The sequence below is a fragment of the Sturnira hondurensis genome, unplaced genomic scaffold (assembly GCF_014824575.4).
Source record: "Sturnira hondurensis isolate 20B ecotype Veracruz unplaced genomic scaffold, ASM1482457v3 Scaffold0022136, whole genome shotgun sequence".
NCBI lineage: Eukaryota > Metazoa > Chordata > Mammalia > Chiroptera > Phyllostomidae > Sturnira > Sturnira hondurensis.
The window spans coordinates 4,992,014-5,015,698 of record NW_028094767.1 but is presented as its reverse complement, the minus strand read 5'-3'; the positions used below and the strand labels follow the sequence as shown (position 1 = coordinate 5,015,698).

Below are 23,685 nucleotides of genomic sequence, written 5' to 3'. Positions count from 1 at the left end.
AGGTATTACGAGTGCCTTTTTAAAAATGTGTCACCAGAACTTCAAACATGGTGGTGAGAAATTAATAAAGTCCAGTCATTTTTCCACAGACTCTGGGCCAGAAAGCCTTCCTGGGGCTGTTTGACTCAGGTCTCCCTAGATAGACTTGGTGCTGAAGTTTTGCGACTGGGGCAGAGTGACCAGGATAAAAACCTTCAACGGCAGGGCTGTGGGGTAAGTGGTGTCCTACAAGAATGAGTGTGTCACCTGAATCCTGCCCAACCTGTTCTCTGAGGACCCAGGATGGGAAGAAAATGAGTTTCTGAATGTAGGTAGAAGTGGATGCCCAGAGGCTTTTTAAATGCTGAGGACACTGTGCAGGATTATTACTGAAACTCCATTTGAGACCTAGCCTAGCATTTTTAGTTTGATGACACTAAGTAACTTGACATATTCCGAGAATTCATGACTTCTTAGGAATTCTCCTTTTCAGAAGTTTCTTCATGCTTGGAATAGACAATAAACATTAAAAATGGCCTTAGGAGTGGTCACAGTCTGTCTTAAAAATTAATAACTGTGTGGGCCTTTTCAGGAATGATTAACTAGATTAACAATCATCCACTAAGACTATGTATAACAAGGCAACTTTCTCATTAAAATCCTCTAAGGAAAATATTATAATGTAATATATTTTAAAGCTTTGGGGTGTGATACAGAATTTGAATTGAAAACACATTTCTAAACATTTTTAAACTGTTCCAATGTGAGTATTCTAAGTTTGCCTTACATAAGTAAGAGTTAGCATAAAATCACAATTTTCTAGATATGTGATGCTTCAAATTGAAATATTCTTTCAAGATAAAATGTCTGCAGTGAATAAACTTGGTTTTGAAATGCAGAGGTGACAGTTTCATTCTGGAAAACTCTACAAGTCTGCGAGACAAATCAGACTGTCTCATGAGCACACAAAGAAGAGTATTCATTTCTGCCAGAAGTGGTTCCAACCAGAACAAAACACTTATTTGTGAGAAGGCCCAGGGGTTCCAGGGTCTCCTCAGTTATAGGAGGGCTTGTGCATCTCCATTTTCAGTGTGGCTTCAGAACTAGACCCATTTGGAAACAGCTTTGACAAACAGCAATCGCCACAGCTACAGATAAATTTAGATCAAGGTTAACAAATATGAACATGTATCACCATTTTGGTAAAACACTGGTTATTGATTTTTGATGAAGGCAGTTTGGTACATGAGTAGTCATAATGACTTTACACTTCTTACGAGTCAGTCAGTTACTTCTCACGTACTCTAGGGAGATATGGAGAGAGCCTCGGCGAGTGCTGTGTCCTCACTCAGTGGTAGGGCTTTGAAGAAGGGAAAGACACTTGACAGTGGTTTCAAAGGAAAACAAAGTGTGTGTGTGTGCACGCTTTCTTGTTAATGAATACCCTTGGCAAAAAAAGCTAATCCAAAAAGTGATATTTTTCCTTTTCTTTGAGGCTATAAACTATTGTGATGATGGCAAGCTGCATAAAACAGAATTGACATCAGCATTATTCAAAATCTCCCTCCTTTAAAGCACACAGAAAAAAATCAAGCCACTATGTTACTTACCTTGCATGACTCTCATGCAAACCTGCTTAATGTGCTGATCTGTTGGTGCTCTCCCCTGGGGCAGAAGAGAAAAAAGCACTTTATACACAGAACCATAAAGAGCACATCATTGAATAGTAAGCTGACAGACAGACAGACTTGGCAGGGAACAGGGTGGCTGGGTTTACAACAGGACCACCTGCCCACACTGCCCAGGAGCTGATGTTTTTGGTCCAGCCAGGCTGCCCCAACCCCTTGTGCTGTGGGACAGTCCCCACAGAGCAACCACAGGGACTGCCCTCCACTCACCGGAGGGCCCTGGATGCCAGGCAGGCCTGTGGCACCCTGTTCTCCCTGCACACCTCGGGGTCCAGGGGGTCCCTTCGGTCCTTCCACGCCAGGGAGCCCCCGACCTCCTTCGGGCCCCCTCAAGCCAGGCTCCCCAAGGTTACCCACCTACAACAAAATGGAACACTATGAAACCAGGGCTAAACACAAGTAATGTGGCTGCTTAATACTGATGTAATATTAACACACAAACTTTGAGGTTTACTACATCCCATTTGTTCAGAGGTTACAAATGCTCGATGTAAGGACAGAAAATGCCACAACTCATTAGTCTTGTAGAACTCCAGTTCAAATAAACTTTTAAAGATCCTTTCATTCTTCTACAGTTATTATTTCAAAATGTTACCTGAAATAATACTTTTAAAAAGTCACATCCTTCATACTTTAAGCCACTTCCAAAGAACAAGTTAGCTTTCAGTGAGGCTTGTCAACTTTTTGTGGCCCCAAGAAAACCACAAAGTTCTTACAAGACTGTTCCTTTGTGTATCACTGATACAGAAAGCATAGAATAAAGACATTTACAAGAACATAAGGTATTCATCTCTTATCACATTCTTTGGAGGATTTGAAGATGCCAGATCTATCCAGGGATCATAAAATACTAACAGGAACTATATCAGTATATTTAAAACACCACCACATTTAAAGTGTTGCACTTAAACCCAATGTATTTGAAATACTGAAAGAGAGTAAGTCTATAAGTTATCTAAGTATTGAAAAAGTTAAAAATCCAAATCTTAAAGAAGTTTAGGAATAAACCAACTGCTTCCTTAGCACAAAAGTATGGACACATCAGATGTTTTTCCTGAAAGCAGACTAAAAGCATTTAAAAGAGGCCTCGTGTACGGTAACTGCTTTGAAAATGAGACTAAACTAATTCACTTTGTATTGAACTACCTCTGGTGGGGTTCCTGGCGCAGTCGTCACAATGCACCGTTGTTTACAGACTGAGAGTGAGAAGGTCAAAGAGCAGGGGGCATCAAGGGGACGCCAGCATCCCGTTACAACTGTTCACTAAGCGATTTAACCCTGCTTCCTTTTCAAGTCCAACACTTGTCTAGAAAGAGCTCCCTCACGTCAAACGTTCAACTGTTTTAAACTGAAGGGGAGAAGGTGATGGGGCAATGCTTTCACTAGACACATCTAAAGAAAGTTCAGAAAGTGTGCTTTTCTTAGTCTCTCTTTATACAAAAAAAATGGTATTCGTCTAAGTCAACCTGTCAAAATTGTTCCTGTGAAGAAATTACAGCTTAAAAGGCTCCCTGAAAGAGTGCCAGCAAGGAGAGCTCACTAAGGACGGGCTGTGGATGGCTGGGGAATGGTCAGGCACCTGGAGGGCAGGACAGTGACAGCTTCTAAAGCAACCCAGAGAAGAAGCCAAAGAGAATGCATAAATGCACCCAGGAACTGGCAGAAAACCGGGGAGACCAAATCAGAGCGTGTCATCTTGCCACAATGCTGCAATGTTGCTAGAACAAGGGACAAGGAATTTTTGATGAAGAGATCTGGGGCCAACATGGCCAGGACGTTGTAAGTGCCATGGGTCTTTGGGGGAAAATTCCTCCGTTGAGGACATGCGCACTAGAGTAGAAACAAACTTCACCACCTATCAAGTTTGTCTATGCTGACATCACTGGGGACGGCGAAAGTCCTCCTGTTAGTAGCTATTTCCCCTGAATCTAAGACAACACACTTCAATTTCATCAGTATTGTCTGGGTCATGTCAGAGAAGACAAGACTAGAAAAGGAGGTCATGAATCAAGAGCCAATTCCTAGTGTTATACCCACATTTAAATGAAGTGACCACTGCATTATTCACTGGGTTTTTTCTTTATAGCTTCAATGCTTAACCATTGAACATCAGTAATTACTGCTAGACCATGAAACAGCATCTCTACTACCAAATTCTATCAAGGTTTACTCTACATGTTTCTCAATCCTAAACCATTTCTGTCAAAGATTCTTAGGCATAAAGATGCTACTTGAAGCTTAAGACTGTCAAATGGTGTTTAGAGGCAGTATGTAAACAGGAAAGTTAACACAACATAATAATTTCCACCTGGGGGGGTGTGAAGAGCCCAGAGCTGGACAGTGTGGTGGAGGCTACATGACTCCTCCTGAAGAAAGTGGGGCTGAAGATGGGGAACACTTAAGAAGGACATCTCTGTTTTAAAGAGAGAAACGGAATACCCCAGGCCAGGTGAACAGCACAGGACATTAGACAGCATGCCACGTAAACAGAGTGACATCCCGGACCTGCAGGAGATGAGGCTGGCAAGGCAGAGAACACTTCGTCGAAAGCTGTGTATACCTTGCTAAGAATCCAGTTTTTCTCCATAAAATGCTATTCTTGAAGGATATTATGCCAAGAAAGGATAGATGGTGTTTGATCTTTTTATCTAGATCCCCAGGGCTGCCAGGAGGATAGTGAGCTGACGGGCACAGAGAGGAGTGGGGAAGGTTCCAGAACAGGAGGGACTTGGGGACTAGCTGGCAGCTGCTGGTGAGTGACACTTCAGATTGAAATCTGAGCTCAATTTTTTTCTCCTTATACTAAATTTCTTATTGTATTAGATGTGCATTCCTTTCGAACTGCAAATCATTCCAGGTTTGCTACTGATGGGTTCTATAATTCTAAATTCATGTAATATCTAAGGACATCAGTTTAGTCTCTGTAAAATGGTGAATTAAACAAGATAATCATTTTCTAGCTCTAATAATTCTCTATTAATCTTCTTATGCAGTATGCCTCTATTTTGCTTCCTCAAATAGAACACACAGGAGATTAAGAAAATTACGGAAACATTTTCCAACAAATTGTACAACTACAAACAATACTCAATTACACTCTTGTCACTATGAAGCACAACTCAGTTCTTTAAAAATGACCCATTTGTAAACAAAATTACTGTAATATACTCACTGAACCACTTATAGTAGGAAAAAAACCTTCCTTCGGAATGGTTAGTTCGATAGGCAGACCCATTTACACTGTTGGTTTTTTCTTCAGATTAATCCATTACTTAAAGGATAAATTCAGACATTCATTTCCTTGAAGGTAAGCCCATGAAGAATTGAATTTTATAGCAGAATTTCATAAAGCTGTGCATTACACTTTCTACAACATTATTGATATTTTGATATTATTATATTTTATACCATTACTGCTCATTATACTTACAGTTCCCTTTGCTCCAGGTAATCCTATATCTCCCTAAATCAATAAAACAAAATTATATTAGAACAATGTATTCACATATGACAGTTTCCTAAAAACATGTAACAGATTATTATGCTGCTGAAATTTTTAGATAACCATGAACAGAGATGAACCCTGACCCCACAGAAAACTGTAAGTCTCAAAATTCATATCCCAGTCCCAGTTTTGCCAGTTAAATTCATGACCCTGTGTGACCTAACAGCCTTAGCTAACTTATTTGTTAAATAACAGGGTTGAATAAGAGCTATCCAAGGCTCCACCCATATCTAAAATGCTAAGTGTTGAGAATTAAAGTCTCAAAAGACATTAAACTAGCATTCTATTATAAAACATTATAGGCATTTAAACCTGATTACTTTAAAACTTATCCAAAAAGCCCGTCAAGCTAAATATGCACACTTTTGTGCTAAAAAAAATAAATAAAACTTAAAATCTTCTGCCACTAATTCCAGATACGAGTTCCACTCAGGTTTTAGCACATCAGTTCATCTCCACTATGAAACAGGATGATTTAAAACATCCTGTTAGTTCTTAAAATGAATAATTTTAACAAAAAACTGAAATAATTATTTTTGGAATTTAATGAACAGTCACGAAGCTTTGCCTAATTCAGATGTTATGTTTATACTAACTCTCGGTCCTGATAATCTGAATAGAAACAACATTACCAGAATGTTTGCCTGCAGTAACAGCTCACCGAAACTAATTTAGGAGAAATCTATCACCCCAACCCCACACAAACAAACATAAGTTTCCACACTAGGTCATGCTAGATTGTGTCCAAACCATACTGATGAACCAAGCCATCTAGCAGTCCTGGCAGGAAAGACAACTGGTTCTTACCATCTTCCTGGAGACTGAGCCACAGAGGGAGATCAAGGTCCCATCTATGGAGGGTTTTAGACTAGAGACAGTGCCCACTGTCACATGCGTGAGCCACAGCTTTCTAACTATACGAAAACTTGAATTTTGTTTCCATGATAGGCACTATTTACAGACTTTCTATAGGCACATAAGAATCACCCTGAGTGTCTAGATGTAAAGCTGCAAGAGAATTCACCATGTCTAAAGAAATACTTTGTTCTCCAAAAGTTTAAAGCTAGGTCTATCCCTTTGGGGTGCTTCCCCTCCGCTTTACTTGGCTGTAATCTCAGAGAGCCATTTCTTACCTTATATAAGAAACATCTTAACTTTTAAAGAAGACAAAAAAGGATAACAGAGTTCAAGAGAAGAAAAAAATGTATGTTCTAATACAGTTTGAAATCAGTAAGTCTTCATCATTAACCAGAAAAAAATAGGTCTTACGAGTTCACCCCTTTCTCCTGCTTCACCTTCTTCACCAGATGGACCCTAAAAGGTGAGAGGAAGAGTCACCTATTAAAATTCTGAGTTCCTTGGCTCAGTTTTAACCAGTCAACACTGATGAGCAGTCATACACGGCCACACTGCTTCCAGGATCATACAGGAACACAACACGCTCTCCATGACTTTCCAGTCAAGCGGTCGGTGGCCAGGCCAAATCAGAAAAAGGCCTCTGCAGGCATGTACTGGAAATACTGGGGGGAGCACTTCGCAAAGCACACGATTGTCCAACCCCTGTGCTGTGCACCTGAAACTAATACAAAGTAACACTCAATGTAACCTGTCATGGAAAAATAAAACTGTAAAAAATCCATATGCGAAAAAACAAAAAGAAAAAAGAAAATGGCCTAGAGAGAAGCCAGATGGTGGGGCCAAGAGTCTGCTAAAGTTGAGGACTACTGACTGTCTTCAACAATCTTACAATTAGGTAATCTTCGAAAAAAGTCTCCCACAGTATATAAAGCAATCCAGAAAAAGGACTGATTCTAATTCACATGCACAGTTTATTTACTAATTCCTTGATACAGAAAAACTTAAAACATGACATAGCTATGGTAGGTTTCATCAGCGTAAACCAATTAATTCAGTGAAGGAGAGAGGCAGGGCCACTTTTTTCAGAGAAAGGACACTTTTTTCAATGGGTAGTTTTGGAGGCAGAGCCATCATTACCTCCAGCTTATTTAAGTAGTTAATAAGGCTACAGACCAAACTAAACTCTAGGTTTCACTCACTGTGAAACATTTTGAGAACAACTACTAGCCTCCAACGTTTTAATTACACCCATAAACCAGCTGGTGCCCCCTGCTGGTGAAGCACATTCATGCACATCAAACACTGCATTTTGCATTACTCAAACAGGACCCACCTGTTCACCCTTTGGACCAGGTTCACCAACGACACCCTGTAATAAGTAAAATATAATACTTCTCAATGTTTTAAGATTTTTACCTAATTTCAAATGAACCAACCCCCTTTAATGGACTAGTGGACAACCACAACTCTGAATATTGTCAAAGGAGAGAACATCTCCCTCTCCTCACCACCTAATGAGGGTCAGTTAAGACCTGGAGAAACGGGCAATTGTCCTCCCCAGGGTGCTGGACAGCTTGGAGTATTCTGTGCTCACATCTATGTAAAATGTGACTAGTAAGAACGCCAATTTAGAACTGAGTAGAAAGTACGGTTATGACTAAAATTTTTATTTTCTCAGCTTTTTTCCCTCCTGATAAACTACTATATTAATAAGTTTTTTCTTGCTTCTTAATCTCAAGTCCCAGTAATTTCAAATCCCTTTCTTGATAGCTCTCTATGATAAATTCTAGAAAAATTAGTATTTTCTAAAAGCAAGGCCAAAAGCAAGGTTGGTTTCTCTACATACTAAAAACCCCTCCCAAATAAGGGACTTTCTGGTGGGCTGGATCTCTTACCCTGTCGCCTTTCATTCCCGGAAGTCCAGGGGGGCCAGGCAAGCCTGGGAGGCCAGGGCTCCCCGGGGAACCCTGGAAAGCAAACACAAGTCCGCAGCGTCACTGCACCGCAACACTGAAAGCACACAGACCTCGGGTGTGCTGACTCCCACCTAAAATCAATGTGCTGTGGCTGGTTTAACTCTTTTCCTCAAATGCGCCTCTCCCACACTCTCAGGAGGAGAGAGCCCTGCTCCCCCGCCCTCTCTGTCCCACCTCTGGTTCCCCAGTTTGCAGGCCTTCCCAACAGTGGGCTCTTTGAGTCTAGCCCCTGCAATGGTATGCCTCTTGCTGTGTAAACAAGCACAGCTGGAGAAGTAAAAGGCAGCATTCAGCACAGTTCTCTCCAATTCCAAGAACAACTAGAGACCAAATGTAGCAATTCATGTGTCTCCTGGCTTCAAAATGTACACTACAAACTACACACGAAAGTACACTCCAAGGGTATTGTAGATACAGTTTGAAATTACGCATTTACTTTTTCACATATTCACATAACAATAAAGATCAAGAGGGAATGATTAAATTGCCCTTTGTGGATTGTTTTTCTCTCTTTGCTTATTTTTTAAAAAATATATTGTGTTTTGTATGAAGCAAAGAAACTGCTGGAGACTGGCAACATTACTTACCAGTTTGCCTAGTGGGCCCGGGGGTCCCATGGGTCCTATTTCTCCTCTACTGCCCTGCAAAAACACAAACAGGTGTCTGCTGGATAGTTTGCCAACATCCAAATGCTCAATTATTATGCAAATAAAATAATATATTACCAAGGTTTTTGTTTAAATAGATTCTCCACATCCTCAACTAAAGGCAGACATATTTATGTAAAATGCCTCCAGGCTCCCTACTGTTCATCCTTCAGTGAATGTTCCAAATGCTGTTCATTGTGATTGCAGACCATCAGATAGAAATGACTGATGCATCCCCACGAAGTGGCGATCGGTAATTTTCAGCATCTAAATCACTGTCTAACTTATGGTTATTTTATGTATATGCTTTAGCCCCTCATTTAGACCAAGTGTTCTTGAAGTGCAGGTGCATTACTTTTGAATTCCACACAATGCCTAAAACTCAGAGTAAAGTTTTCAGGTGAATAATACATTTTAAAGCAATATCTGGCAAATGATCTTGAACTCCAAAACAGTGAAAAAAAGACAAAGACAGATAAGTTTGCCTTTACATTATTATTGCAGCTTTGAAAAGACATAGACAGTAGAAATCTATAAAGTTTCTGAAATAAAAAATTCTTTTGTTCTACTCATTCTTGCCTTAAACATGTCTTAAGAGATTAAACAGACTTTGGAACATACAGTTCATAACGACGATATACCAAAAGCAGCATTCTAATTTCATTTTCTGAGCCAATTTCAATTTTTATGTGAAACTTTAAGAACGTTGAGAAGAGGAGACACATGAACTCTTTGATTTCTTTTCCTGACAACTTCATACAGTGTTACGCACACAGTCTGATAAAAGTTTTATTTCTAACACATGTTCAATTGAGCTGAACCCTGAGGTTATTGAGTAAACAATCACATTTCCTGGAGAGAGTTATAAAAATGAAAGTGGTCTTGTGAGTTTGTTTTCTTAAATGACACAACAACTTCATATGAATGTTTAATATTTATAAGTGCTTCTGATAAGATTATCTTGATCTGATTCCTACGCTATTCGCTCATCTCTAAGTTGAACAATATGTCAAGATTCACAAACCTACTGAATTTTCAATATCTCTAAAGCATTAAGAAATATTTGCCCAGTTACAGGTCGCCAGCTATGAGGTATAATTTTCATATGACTGATAGGTGAGTTAAATGTAATGCTCTTGAATACTTGTAAAAATTTTTATATAAGCAACCTGTCTAGTATCTGAGATTAGATAACACATTGGTCCTTAGCCCTGTGAGCAGCTTAGAAGCCAGAGACAGTGCCTGCGAGGACAGAGGCGGGCCAGATTTCAGTCTAAAGGAAGACCAGCCACTGGGACAAACTATTCTGCTCATTTATCAACGTTAGGATCGGGTCCCACCCCACTCGTGTGGCCTGGCACTCCAAAGCTCAAGACAGAATTTCTTCAGTATATCTGCTCTTTTGACACTTTCAAATAATTTCTGAACTGCGTCATGATTGAGATCCTAAATGTCTTTGGGCTAACAGGACTTTAATTCACAGAACAATTAATAGTCATCAGTGGGGAAAAGAATTAATCATATTAGAAGGGGAAAACTCAGTCCTTGACACAACCTCAAGAATTCATTTCTAAATAAATGAACCATTATGCCATCTTATCCAAACTAAAGATGATTAATATAGTACTTTTTTTCTCTTCCACACGAAGGAGCTAAATTAAAATAAGGGATTATATAAACTTTCATTTCTTTTTGGAGAGATTTATTATTTTTCCAGTCAAAGACAAAGATTTTCTCTGCTGGAATCCTATTTCTCTTCTCTCATGTGCTCTTATTATTCAGGTGAAAAGTATTGTTCAACCACCGGCAGGCCTGTGGTGACACACACGTGTGGCTCAGGGCCTCAGTGTAGACGGCCTGCTCTGCTGGACGTGCGCACCCTGGCAGATAAATACACACAGGACTGTGGGAAGGATCTGCGAAATTATGGGCATTTACTCCTCTGTGCCCCCACAAATAGATTGCACATGGCCCCTCGTATTTATTTCATTTCCATCCTATAAATCCTCAGCCATTCTAAACTTAGGTATTTCTATACAAATTTTCTCATGGTGAAAAAAAAAGGTAACGTTTATTTTTACAACAATGACCAGCTACACACAAAGTGTTAGGGCAAGAGTTTCTGATGGTCGTTCTTAAGATTCCTATATATTCCAAAAATATGCATAATCTTTTTCTAAGTTCTGGAATTCCACCTGTAACTGAGGTGAACATGAGTAATCAAGATATAAATAGTAATCTTTAAGAAGGTAGATCAAACTAAATACATTCTGCAAGGAGCAATTAACCCTGCTCTGGTAACCACATGTGTGCTAAATACATGATAAGTCTCTGGTGTTTCAACAGCTGTGATGATAACCATATCCTCAGGTACAGGTGAGGGAGGCTGTTAGGAGAGTGGCTATTCAGCCCACAGATAATGCCTACAAACCCCATGACAATAAGACTCAGGACATCTAACAAGAGAGTTGGAAAGAACCAGAATAAAAAGGCAAAATCCTACCGTTAGGAATGTAAGGACTGTAACAAAAGGCTCTAATTTTCGCTTGGATGCTCTGTGCCAGCACGTATGTCTCCGACAGGTTCAGAAACATTGGCTGACTCATCCCCATTCAAGAAGCCACTCAAGGCTTTGAAAAGGGATGCAGACCCTCTGCCCATGATTCTCAGCCTGGCTATGCATCAGAATCATGAGAATCTTTGAGAAATAAATTTCCCGGGATGTCTTCCACCACCCTATTTCTCCACTCCCCCTCCGTATTCTACCCGTCTCCCCCAGATTCTGATTCTGTGGGTTTGGGGTAGGACTCAGGCATCTGTTTGGGCTGATGCTGTGTTTGTTTGTCTTTACTGGCTTTACCTAGGCTTTTGTTAAATGCTCACTACAAAAGTTCTACGAATACTAGAATTCAAATTTGCTAAATATGTCTCCTACTATTCAAATTTTGCAAGCTAACATCAAATAAAACTCATCCTGTGGAGCCTTGACTTGAGCCATCATGGCGTTAGTGGGTAGAGGTGAGTGAGGCTCAGGACACCAGACCGCACTGCCGGGTTGGAAGTCTGGCTCTGCTGGGCATCCTCCAGCTCTCGTTGAACCAACTCAAAGTAACCTTTCTGTGGCTGGCTTTCACTCAAACTAACCTCTGCGCCTGGCTTTCCTCACCCAGAAAGTGGGGTTAGAAACGGTTCCTATCTCATAGAGTATTAGAGAGGACTGAATAGATGCATAAAGCACTTAGAACAGTGTGGCCCACAGTAAGCATTTAGAAGTGTTATTTTTATTTAAGGTTTTATTCAAGGGCTAAAGGAATCAGTTGTAATTATGTTTTTACTGGAATGTTTAATTACATGTTCTTTGCCTTTCAACTCTCCCACATCTCTTTAAAAGAGATGCTGTGCTTGGAAAAAACGTTTCTAGTCCTCATTTCTCAAGTTCCTGTCAGGACTGTTGATTGCCAGGAAGGCACCCTCTTTATAAACGAGTACAGCATGTCCCCCTTTAACATCATCCATCGGTTCTGTGACTTTAAGTAAATGATGTATACAAACCAGATTTACCATAGGCTGATTGATGTAAGTGAGAGAGAAGTTCCTGTGGCATCTCATTAATGTCATAAGGACATGACACGGAGTAGAACGATGTTATCTGAGGACCCACTCGCTATCCTGGGGGCTACTTTGTAATACTCGATAAATCAGACAATTCTACTTGGAAGTTTTCCTTTGAAAATGGAACTATTAAACTTTTAAAATATCACAGAAAAAAAACATTATACTTGTGTTGTCACAATTATTTTACCAAAGGTTTTAGTCCATTGTGCGCTAGACTGTGTTGGCGGTTGTATCTGCCCGATTACCCAATGTGCTAAGTAGCTGAAGAACAAACATTATCCTCAGCACCTTGCCAATTCTAGATGGGAACTATAAATCACTAACTACACTTAGTCTGTATTACATACTCAGTGCCTCTTTTTGGCAAAAAGGATGCTGATTAACCCAGAAGATCAATTATAATTTCTATCAACTGTTGCTTTTACATCCCATTTTCATAATATTAACATTGGAAGATTATATTAGCTCTACAACAATCATTTTTAGGTTTGCCACAAGGACATTTTTTAAATCTATTCAATTTCACCAAATTATGTAGTTCCTATTTCTCTCTAGTGTAAGTTTTAATATTCTCTCACATGCACAGGTAGATAAAAATCTGTCCAAGCTGCTCCACAAATCACTGACAAGGGGTAACATTCCAGGGCCTGGGTGGGAAGGGAGAGAGCTTAGATCACTGGTCAACACACCATATGGGGCCCTCTGTGCTTGAAGCTGTTAGGATGGGGTGGGGACCTCGAGGGAAATGAAACAGGCTTCTGCACCCCAAGAGTGTACAATCTTCAGAAAACTGGAGGTACATCAGCATCGCACTCATCCCAGTGAGAGTCGTGAAAGCAGAGTAAAGCCAACCCACTCGGCAAAAGCCCTTGCAAGTTCTGAGAGGCCTGGAAGCAAATAATGGACCAGAAACCACTCCGTGGTAGGACCAAATCAGAGGCCCCGCCTACTTGCCCGCTCAGGAGTCACCCAGATGGTCCAAGTGGCAAAGGTATGTGCTCACAGGGAATCACTGGGGATGCCAAAATATCTTCAATATTTTTTGCTGTGGTATTGGCAAAACTTGATGAAACAATGACAGGGAACGGTGAATGCCACTTAATTTCAAATACACATTCCAATTAGCTCTGGTCCACTAGTGGAACACATTGAAAATAACTTTCCAATCCTTCTACTCAACTTTTCAATTTGAGATTTTCGAGGAAAACTGATTTGATTTGTGAGGACTGGTTGAAAATGTGTCAGTTTATCTATGAAACTGGGTTTAATGATGTAAAATGAAAGAACAAAAGTATTTTTTAGTAAGGAGATCTGGTGTAGAAACTCCACTCCAGAACTATAATATTTATAACCTCTCATGACAATTTCCTGAAAAATTTATAGTAGGTGAGAAGCCAGTTATTACCAACATAAGCAGCACAGCAAGATTTATTACACCTCCAATTCGGTTCTCGTCGAATAGTATTTACTGAGCACTACCTTACGGCAGACCCTGAGTGGAGAGCTGTAAGAAATAAATGGTGGGTCAGGTGTGTCCCTGCCTCCCTGGAGTTTCCACAGCCTGAGGGGAAAAGGGGGCAAGGGGCTCAGAATAAGAAGGGATCACTGCTCTCTGGGGAATAGGGCATAATCAGAGATAATTTCACAGCTGAATTATCATTTCAATTACATCTAAAAAGGCGATGGGAAGTTGAGTCAGAGAAATGGAGAGGAAAGCCTTCTAAATGCAGAGTATAACAAAAGAAAACAGGAAGTGCCGACTGAGGAAGTGCAAAAGAGTATTCGGGAACTAGCATAGAGTCCAGCTTGACTTGAACAGAGCCTCAGAGCAAGGCAGGTACAGGAGAAAAAACTCAGCCATAAGCAGGCAGTTCAGAACATTGCACTTTCTGTCATTGTCAGCGGAGATCCATTACAGATTTTTAAATGAAGAGGGGAAGCGATGATGGACACTCCACTTCCAGAAGACAGCAAAGCGGTGTGGGCAGACTTGGATTTGCTCCCCTTCCCCAGGCCTTTGGAATTGTGCCTGACATTTTTGTGTGCTCCATGACTTCGGGGGCCCTACTGGAATTCCACAGGGGCGATCATAGATGCAAGATGCCCTGCAATGGGCAAGAGTCCTGGAGAACAAAGAACTGCTTCAGCCATAATACCAAGGAGATACTAGTAGATGAAGGAAAGACTGGAGCTGAGAAGACAAAGCAGGAGACGACACAGTAATCCCAGCAGCAGTGAACAATCTGAGCCAGGGTGGTAAAGGTGGGCTTAGAAAAGAAGAGTCAAATATGAGAGACTTTAGAAAAGGAGGCAATACAAACAAAAGGTCCTTCCTACTGGAGGTAGGAAATGTGAAGGTAGCGGCCCAAAGATTTGGGCCTCGCTGACAGGAACAACTTGGACTCTTCCAGAAACACGCAAATCAAAACCTTAACCAGGCTCCAAGCCTTGCCCAGGCATAATTTCCTCTGATCCGCCTCTTCTCACACGAGAATATTACACACACACACACACACACACACACACACACACACACACACACACACAGAGGCACCACATCATCTCCTTCTGCAGCTCTGCCTCTAGGCTCCTGCTTCATACATCCCATAGTGCTGTACTGGGGATGGGTCAAGCCCTCTGTCCCTGTGCCATTTGTCTGTGTTCAGTGCATGGTCCTGGCACACAGCAGGTGTTCCTCTATACAGTTCTCTGCTTTATTAAGTGAATATTGGGCATAACAGTCAATGTTCCCAAAGTTCCAGTGCCCCTACAGCAGTCACAGAGCAGGGCCATCACTTTAGAAGTGTGACCTGGCTATAACTTCATTGCTTTCACAGTCTATATAGTCTAAAGAAATTATTTTAATTAGATATTCACAGGTTCCAAGCAAGAGAGAAGGAAAGGGTAAGTGAGGAGTGAGAGAGTAAGGAGCATTATGAGGAGCAGGAGCTAGTTTCTTCTGCTGCTGAGGAACCTCTGGAAACCGCCTGGCAGAAGTCAGTTTACAGGCAGCTGTGAGAAGTGAAACCACTCGCATGTCACTCGGTGCCTGGACGATTTCACTTTCCTGAAGCACGAAATCCCTAACTCCATGTGCTCAAGAAGGGCTTTAGCGGAAGCGATAACGATAGGAAGTGTTTCTGCTTGCTCAGTTGTACTTGTTTTTCTTGTCCAGCAGACTTTAAAAAAAAAAGAACTTAGAAGGCCAGAGAACATGTTTTCAAGTTAAGTTTAAGTGCATATTGTTTAAGTTCCTAAGCAGTTTCTTTGTGAAGGTTAAACCAGCTCATGAGAAAATATGCGTTAATATATTTGCTGCAAAGTAGATACTTACAAACTCACACTAAAAGAAGTCTAGCAGTGTCTCAAGGATTAAACGTAAAGTTACCACCTGACCCAGCAATTCTACTCCGAGTTATATACTCAGGAGAAATGAAAATAAATGTCCAAACAAAAACTTGTAGAAAATGTTCACAGCAGCATTGTTCATAATGACCAAAAAGTGGAAACAACCCAAATGTCCGCCAATGGATGAATGGGTGAATAAAATGCAGTATATCCATAGGATTGAATATTATTCAACAACAAAAATAAGTACTGGTACATGACACAACATAGATGAGCTTAAAAACATTATGCTAAATGAGAAAAGCCAATCACTTCAAAATGCATATATTGTATAATTCCATTTATGCAGAAATTCCACTGGAATTTTCATTTCAATGGAATTGCATTTCACTTATTCCAATTTCCAGAACAGGCATATCTGCAGAGATGGAAACTAGACTAGCAGTTGCCCAGGGCTGAGGGGGCCAGGTGGAACGTCCAATGACCACAAGTGAGTACAGAGTTTCCTTTTTAGGTGATGAAAATGTCTTAAGATGTACTGTGACAATGGCTGCACAATTCTGTAAATATACTAAAAATCAATTAATTATATGAGTGAATTATATAGGATTTGAATTATCTCTCAATAAAGTTGTTTTTTTATTACACTAAAATATTTCCTTCAACATGGGATGAGAGCAGAAAGGGTCATCATGCTTTTTTAAAATAGCTCATTTTTGTTCCCACTTTCTGAAAAACAAGCACATTGTGTGTCAACATAGCTTCCCCATTTCATTGTTTACTGAGACTAGCACCTGCCCCAACATCAGAAGGCCATCATGGATGAATAAATGAAAGGAGAAATGCCCAGCAAAGCTGTGAGAAGGCACTTTGGGGAGGTCCTAAGGCAAGGAATACTCACAGGAAGTCCCCGGGGCCCTCGGGGTCCCACCTCTCCTGGTGGTCCCTGTTGACCCTGTTATGGGGAAAGTAGGTAGAGAAAAAGTTAACATTCCCTAATCCTTTGCTAAGTGATTACAACAAGTTATACTATGTGGAAAGAATTTATGGCATCTTACCGGTTTGCCCGAATTCCCCAACTGGCCAGGTTTCCCTGGGGCACCGGTGGTACCCTAAAGGTCAAATGCAACATGATTCAGACGAGAAGTAAGCATAATCGTCAATCTGTCTTACCCAGTCTGGGTATTTCTTAGCATTAATTTCTCGACTTCACATTGAGAATTGGGAGAATGTACGTCACTCTTTCCTGGTGGGTACATCGCAGTTCTTTACATTCAGGATGTTTTGTTATTCCCAAAAGCATAAGAAAGGTGTCAAAAATGTCAAAAATGAAGATCAGATGTCAAAAATAAATAAATAAAAGGTCTTTATCCTGACAAGAATATGAGAAGATTTTTTCTTTACTATATTAATTACATGTCTTTCCTTTACCATTTTCACTCCCAATATACTTCACTGAGCCCTTTACCTGACGTTGACACTATAAAAATTACAAGCAATCATGTCAACATGAAGAAATAAGAGGGTGTGCTGTGGAGAAAACCCTCCAGGGAAGCTCCAGGGAAAGCACGGGTGCGGGGATGCCCACCCCACCGCCCATCTCTCCCCATCCACTTGTTAGGGCGCATCCCTGCTTGGGAAGTTGCAGGCCGCTATGCATGGAGGACTGTAGCTATGTAATCTAATAGCATCCAATTTCTACATTACTCACATTTATCTACTTTAATTTTTTCTTTCACCTCTTGTTTTTAATTGCTAGAATATAAGCACCAGTTGATCAGTATGTGAACAAGATGCCTGACATCTTTTTAGTTCAAGTTAAATGATCTTAACAATATGCACTGGTATCATTTCTATGGCTGAAGAATAGCTTCCTTATTTTATGGGGTTAAAAGCAATAAAACTGTCTCTGTTTTATCCTGGCAAAAGATGACGCCTTCCAGGAAATCTAATCAGCAACACTGTCAAAATATTCTTTCTGTGGCTGGGAAAGAGATTAGTATTTGAAGACTTAAAGCCTTTTTGATTTCTCCTTAGGATCAAATAGAAAACAAAAGGCAGGTTGCAAATATTAAAAATGATAAAATAAAAATTATAAATACTAATAAAATAATGAAGAAATTAATAAAAGTATCCATTTAAAAGTGTCTCTTTTTTACCTTTTCACCGGCAATACCCTTTGCACCAGGAATTCCAGGCACACCCTAAAAGAACACACACAGGACACGGGTTTAATCACCATATGTGAGAACCTGTGAGGTGCCAGGCCCACAGCACCCTGCCCAGGGGCTGAAGGGATCTCGACCACCTCCAAGATTTCGTGTAAGGGATCCTGCCTCTCCGACTCTGAACGGTCAGTTACGGAATTCCACACAGTTTAGAAGGCAGGACTTGACTTTATCTGGCTTGTTAGGTCTGAACACCAGGACAGCATGGCCTACCTCTAAACTAGTTACTTTTCAAGCATGAACTTCCACATTACAGTCCAGGGCTACTTTCAGGTCAATGGGTGCTCTTGCCAGCGTGATTTCATGTTCAGAATAATAAAAAGGACGTATTGAAAAACTTAAGCTTAAGTTAAAAAAAGAATGGCAGGAGAATGCTGGGTCTAACTAAGATTTGGCACTATTGGGGGTTCTAATATTCTCCAACTGATTATTTTTAAAGTGTCAGATAATAAATAGGAGGTCAGTCCTCAATATCACCAAGCATTCCTTATTAACTTGAAACATTTGCTTCCAAAGAACCAAAAATACATACAGTATAATCCACATGAACTTCCAGCCACACTAATGCAGGTAAACACCAATTTGAGTCATTCAAAATAATCAAGAAATGATATCTTATGTCTCACATTATTCCTGAGCATACTCTCAACCCTCTTATTGTTCAATCCTGCTAATAGGAACTTTAGAACTGGTTAAAAGTAGGAGGAAGTATATGGCCCTGGCTCAGGGTTAAAAAAAATATAAGGAAGACTGAGTGTACTAAAGAGAGAGAGGGATGCAAAATATAAAATTATTGCTTAGTATATTATCAGAAAAATAATCAGCTACTCAGAAAGTACAAAAATGTAAATGTAAAAAAAATGTAAATTAAAGCATTGTTTCTTCTCCAGAACTTTCAAATTACTTAATATGTTTGTCCTCAAAATTCATATCTATGTATATAAATCAACATATGTATACAAACCAAAAAACATTTAAAGAATTAACTACTTACAGGTAGCCCCTGCAATCCTGCGTCACCAGGAGGCCCAGGCTTCCCAGGGTCACCCTGAAAAAAAAACCCTTCTTATTACATCTGATCTTGTGTGAACTGTTGTACTTCCTTTTTAAAAAAGGAAGGACACAGTTTCCAAGTAAAAGGATTGTCCCTATAGCTGACCTTACGTGCACTTTTATAATGTGACCTAGTTAAGGGTGGGGGTGGGGATGGAATAGGATTAAGGACTTAAATTCAAACAAAATACACAATTGCCTTCAGCCTACTTTTATCGATGGGACAATTTTATTGAGTTCCTGAAACCAAGCAAACAAGTATACTATTCTAATAAGCATTCTACATTGGCACTTAATTAAAAAATTAAAGGGAGGAAAGAAGCCAAAACCAGCTAATAAATCTCACATTAATGTAGTAATGAAAACGCTATGCTCGGTTGGCCAGGGCGGAGATGGCTCTATTCGCTCTGGGGCTAAATCACACAGCTACCTTTGTTCCAGGCATTCCAGGTATCCCTTCACGGCCGTCAACACCTGGCAAGCCCTAAAGACACACAAAGAAACACACTGTCTCTTAGAAACAGTCACATTCTTCTTCCCTTCATTATTGTCTAAAGCTTTAATCATGAGTTAGTAATCGTTTTGAAAAGTGTGTTTGACAACTGTAGCTCAAGACCTACCGTGTCTCCTTTGGACCCAGGGAGGCCAGGAATTCCTCTAGAACCTTGAGGCCCCTGCAGGGCAGAAGGAGAGCAACAGACAGGATGTCCTAATTCCCATAATACTTAGGACACGTCAAAGAGGTGTGATCAGTGGGTGACACTGAAAAGCCTGACACCCACCCACAGTGACGAATGCTAATTTGAACTCACTCTGTCTCCCTTGGGACCTGCTTCTCCTGGAGGCCCTCGCTGTCCTTGATCACCCTGTGTGAAAACGAGATGTTATTACTATAAGCAAAAGTTACATGTGGATCGACTTTTGAAATTATAAAATACCACCCACATTACCTTACTACTGCTTTTTTTATCCCAATAGTCCTATTCTGTCATGGATGCATAACTCAAGGAATCTTTCTATAAAAAGTATGTCTTAAAGGATGATTTTCTATAGCGATCATGTCTTTTACTTTTATTTTGAATGTATATGCGTCTGTGCTCTCTGGATGTATAACAAAATTAAGGTCCATACTGCAAGTAACCTTGACATTTGTAACTATGTGTACATATCATCTACCCCCCATTGACTATCATGCTGGGTTGAGGTTTGGATTAGTTGCCAACTTTTTCTCCATATTATTTAATTCCCCAGTTAATAATAATGGTTTCTGTTCAAATGATCAAGTTAATGGTGGTATATGGTTTAGGTGGCAACAGGTGAAAGGATGTGTCTTCCTAAAATGGAGCTTTTGTCCAGTTGTTCAATTGCTCTAAAACCTCAAATGGCCTCCTACTGCTACTGATCCGTTCCTATTGCTGAGATTGGCATTAAATATTCCACAACGTGGTTCTGCCTTATCTATTCAATTTCATGTTCTCAACCGAAACTTTCCCCTGCAGACAGCGGCAGCCTCTAGGACAGCAGCCCCACCCACCAATGCTGCTTCCTCTCACACGTGTTCTGCTGCGTTCCAGGCTGACCTTCCTCTAAGGGTCCTCTTGCTGGGATCACCTCCACCACATGCTCCCAGGCTTGACCTTACAATGTGTGGTTTAATTCCATTCTGTCTTTCCCACTGACCCACAGGACCTTGGATATTCTATTTTACTTATACCTCTTCTAATTTCTGTGTGGTGTAGGTTATTATTAATGAATGGCTTTTTAGATTTACCTCCAGAAAAGGTGTGAGGCAGCCTACAATAGTGTTACATGTATCAATGACAGTGGAAATGTGGAATAATGAGGTCAGAAATCACAGAACTACCCAAGGACCCAACGTGAGAGAGTTACTGTAATTCTAAGCATTCTTACAACCAAAACAAAAGAAAAACAGCAAACATAAAAACTTGACTTCACCTATGAGAAAAACATAACCTATCTCAACCCAAGAAAGAGATGCTCGTCTTAATTTATTTTAATGAATATAAAAACTACTGCCCATTTTTCCACTTTAATTATTCATATGTAAGAGATACTTACTTGCACATATACATACATATAGTAAAAAAATCTATCATTGATCATTGCTAAAAAAATAAAGAAGTCATCACTGGGTCTTGTAAAAGAAAAACTACTTACAGGTGCCCCGGGAATACCCTGAGGCCCAGGTTCTCCATCAAAGCCCCGAGCGCCCTGCAAAGAACAAGACATAGAACTGAAAAAGAGATTGGTCATGTATGTTAAAAGGCACAACGGTCTTTTTAAAGAACTTCAATCACCCAATGAAAAGGAGGTTTTGTAAGTATGAAATATTCTCTATTCAGCAGTGAACCCAAGAAGTAGTTAATATGGCACCTGAAATATGAAAACTCTGATTTACGTCTTCTCATCCCACAAAAGTGCTTACACTAAAACTTTGATGGTACTCTGGATATTTTTAAAACAATTTTTTATCCTCACCTGAGAACATTTTTCCTTGCTACTACAGAGAGAGGAAAGTGGAGAGAGGTAGAGAGAGACAGAGAGAGACAAAGAGGGAGAGAGAGAAACATCAATGGGGTTCCTTCTCGTACCACCCAGACTGGGGATAGAAACCACATATGGTATGTGCCCTGGCCCAGAATGGAGCCCACAGCCTTTCTGTCTAAGACACAATGTTCCAACCAGCTGAGCCACACCAGCCAGGGCAGGCCCTCTGAATATTTTAAGTTAACACTGCATCCATTCTTGATTGTTGTCGTGAACTGAGAACACTGGCACCTGTTTAGAGAACTTGGCAAATCTATTGGAGGAGGTTTCGTAGTCACCCTCCAGGACTCTCAGGATTACTGTGTGAATTCATTAATGATGAAGACTGAGGAGCCACCCAAAAAATACTTGCCATGAACTCTGCTGTGGCTGGAGCTATGGGAGGGATTTCTAGGACTGGATTTCCACCAAAAAAAATTCGATTTAGAATCAGAAGTCCAGCCATGTGATTTTGAAGAATGAAATGTGATAAGGGTTTGAGCATCCCCTCTCCCATCCTAGACAGAGAGATGCGAGGTTCAGTTTGCATAAGATAATTGATCTAATCTCTACAACAGGTTCACCCCACCAACCGATGAGTGGCTTAAAAACTATGAGGATTTATAAATCTATTATCTTGAAATCATCTCTGACTTGGTGATATACTATACATATAATCTCTTCATTTTCATTACAAAAGTCAAAATGTAATTTTAAAGACAAAAACACAGTGTTTTCCAGTGTTCTCTACATATGCTGCATAACAAAATGCAATCTCTTCCTTTAAATCTTTTTTTTCTTCTGCTAAGTGAATGAGAAGCAGAAAGGCAACTGATGAACAGGTCTTCTCCCAATGAACAGGGTCGAGATGGGGAGATGATAAAATAAATGGAAAAACAATTAAAAGAGTATTGAATAGATGTCAGGCCAAGACGACCAGGTGGACAGCATCTGTAGTAAGAATTAAAAATTAGAAAACCTTTGATAGAAGGTTCAGACATAGGTGGAATCAAAGAAAGAATACCACAGAGAAAGCACCACAAAGCCTTGAAATCCTTTGATCCCTAAAAACTAGAACAGAGCAGAAGGCATTCTACATTCACTAGGGAAGAGGAGGTCTGGAAGACCTGAAAAAGACCTTGAATTCATTGTCTATCCTGTGTGTGAGAGCAACGCCCAGCCTTTGCATTACAGAAATGACTTTGATGCTCTTTCTCTCTCACTGCTGTTCGGCAAGAGCTCCAACCCAAACTGCTGTTACTAGGTAACCATTCCATGGGTCTAAGTTCACAAGAAGAGCTTTTTTAAATTTAATTGGAAGTGATTTGACAGAAATCAGAGGAAATGAGAAATTTTGAAAAATACCAAGTAGAAAAATACCTCAAATAAAAAGCCTATCAAGATCAGTAATTGGTTTCACATAAGTAAGGAATCACATATATTAGGAAGGATTTAAATCCAGAAGGAAAAAAAAAAGCAAAGGCCTGGGTCTCAGAAACTTTGAAATAAATGGGATTTATTATTTAATAGCAGAAAAGATACTCACAGAATGTTACTTAAGGTAACCTAAATATAGATATATAAAATACGTTTTTTAAAGTACAGTGTTTTTAGAAAACAGGAAATGGAAGAGCAAAGCAGGCAGAATGAGAATACCTAACTGAGACAAAGAAAGAGGCTGGAAAAAAAGGAAATTAAAGAAATTATTCACAAAACCATTCTTTCAATGCACAAAAATATGTATCTCTTTAAGATAATATTTAATTTAATTTTTTGAGTACCTACAATGTGAAAATCGTTCTTTTTAGTTGATAATGAAAGGCTGTATGCTTCTGTGTAGAATGGCACAAACTAGCTGTTACCATAGATATGCTACAGAAAGAGTCAGAGGTAGTAGTGGGCAAAAATGCTTGTTTTTCCTGCTGGAAACTACAAATTGGGCTTCCCAGCATACTTTCTAAGCAATGGTAACCCTTTTCTTCAGTCTGGTAAAGAAGCTAGACACATAACAACACACATGCATGCAGAGCAAGGAAAATACTTCATGAATGTTCAGGTTTCCATTGTTTTTGCTTATGATATTCACTCAGTCAAACATTCCCTGGCCTCTACCCTCTGCCAACAGCATCACCTCATCCTTCCAGGCCTGACATCTTTCCAATGCCAACTCTTTCATGAGTCCTCTCAGCTCCCCTATCAAGGTTAGCTACTCTGTGGTCACTTCCTTGTACCACTGGCCCT

The 23,685-nt window shown here is 40.1% G+C and overlaps 1 protein-coding gene across 2 annotated transcripts in view; it reads right to left on the bottom strand.

Moving 5' to 3' along the window:
- COL9A1 (collagen type IX alpha 1 chain) overlaps positions 1–23,685 on the bottom strand; it is an 88,836-nt gene that overhangs the window by 20,118 nt on the left and 45,033 nt on the right. For both annotated transcript variants that reach the window (XM_037034332.1, XM_037034333.1), the window contains 15 exons: positions 21,076–21,129; positions 19,710–19,763; positions 19,518–19,571; positions 19,328–19,381; positions 18,839–18,892; positions 17,776–17,820; positions 16,675–16,728; positions 16,518–16,571; positions 8,594–8,647; positions 7,926–7,997; positions 7,364–7,399; positions 6,442–6,486; positions 5,098–5,130; positions 1,878–2,024; positions 1,590–1,644 (listed from right to left, as the gene is read on the bottom strand). In XM_037034332.1, coding sequence (XP_036890227.1) covers positions 1,590–1,644; positions 1,878–2,024; positions 5,098–5,130; positions 6,442–6,486; positions 7,364–7,399; positions 7,926–7,997; positions 8,594–8,647; positions 16,518–16,571; positions 16,675–16,728; positions 17,776–17,820; positions 18,839–18,892; positions 19,328–19,381; positions 19,518–19,571; positions 19,710–19,763; positions 21,076–21,129 — 865 coding nt within the window. The remainder of the gene's footprint in view (positions 1–1,589; positions 1,645–1,877; positions 2,025–5,097; positions 5,131–6,441; positions 6,487–7,363; positions 7,400–7,925; positions 7,998–8,593; positions 8,648–16,517; positions 16,572–16,674; positions 16,729–17,775; positions 17,821–18,838; positions 18,893–19,327; positions 19,382–19,517; positions 19,572–19,709; positions 19,764–21,075; positions 21,130–23,685) is intronic.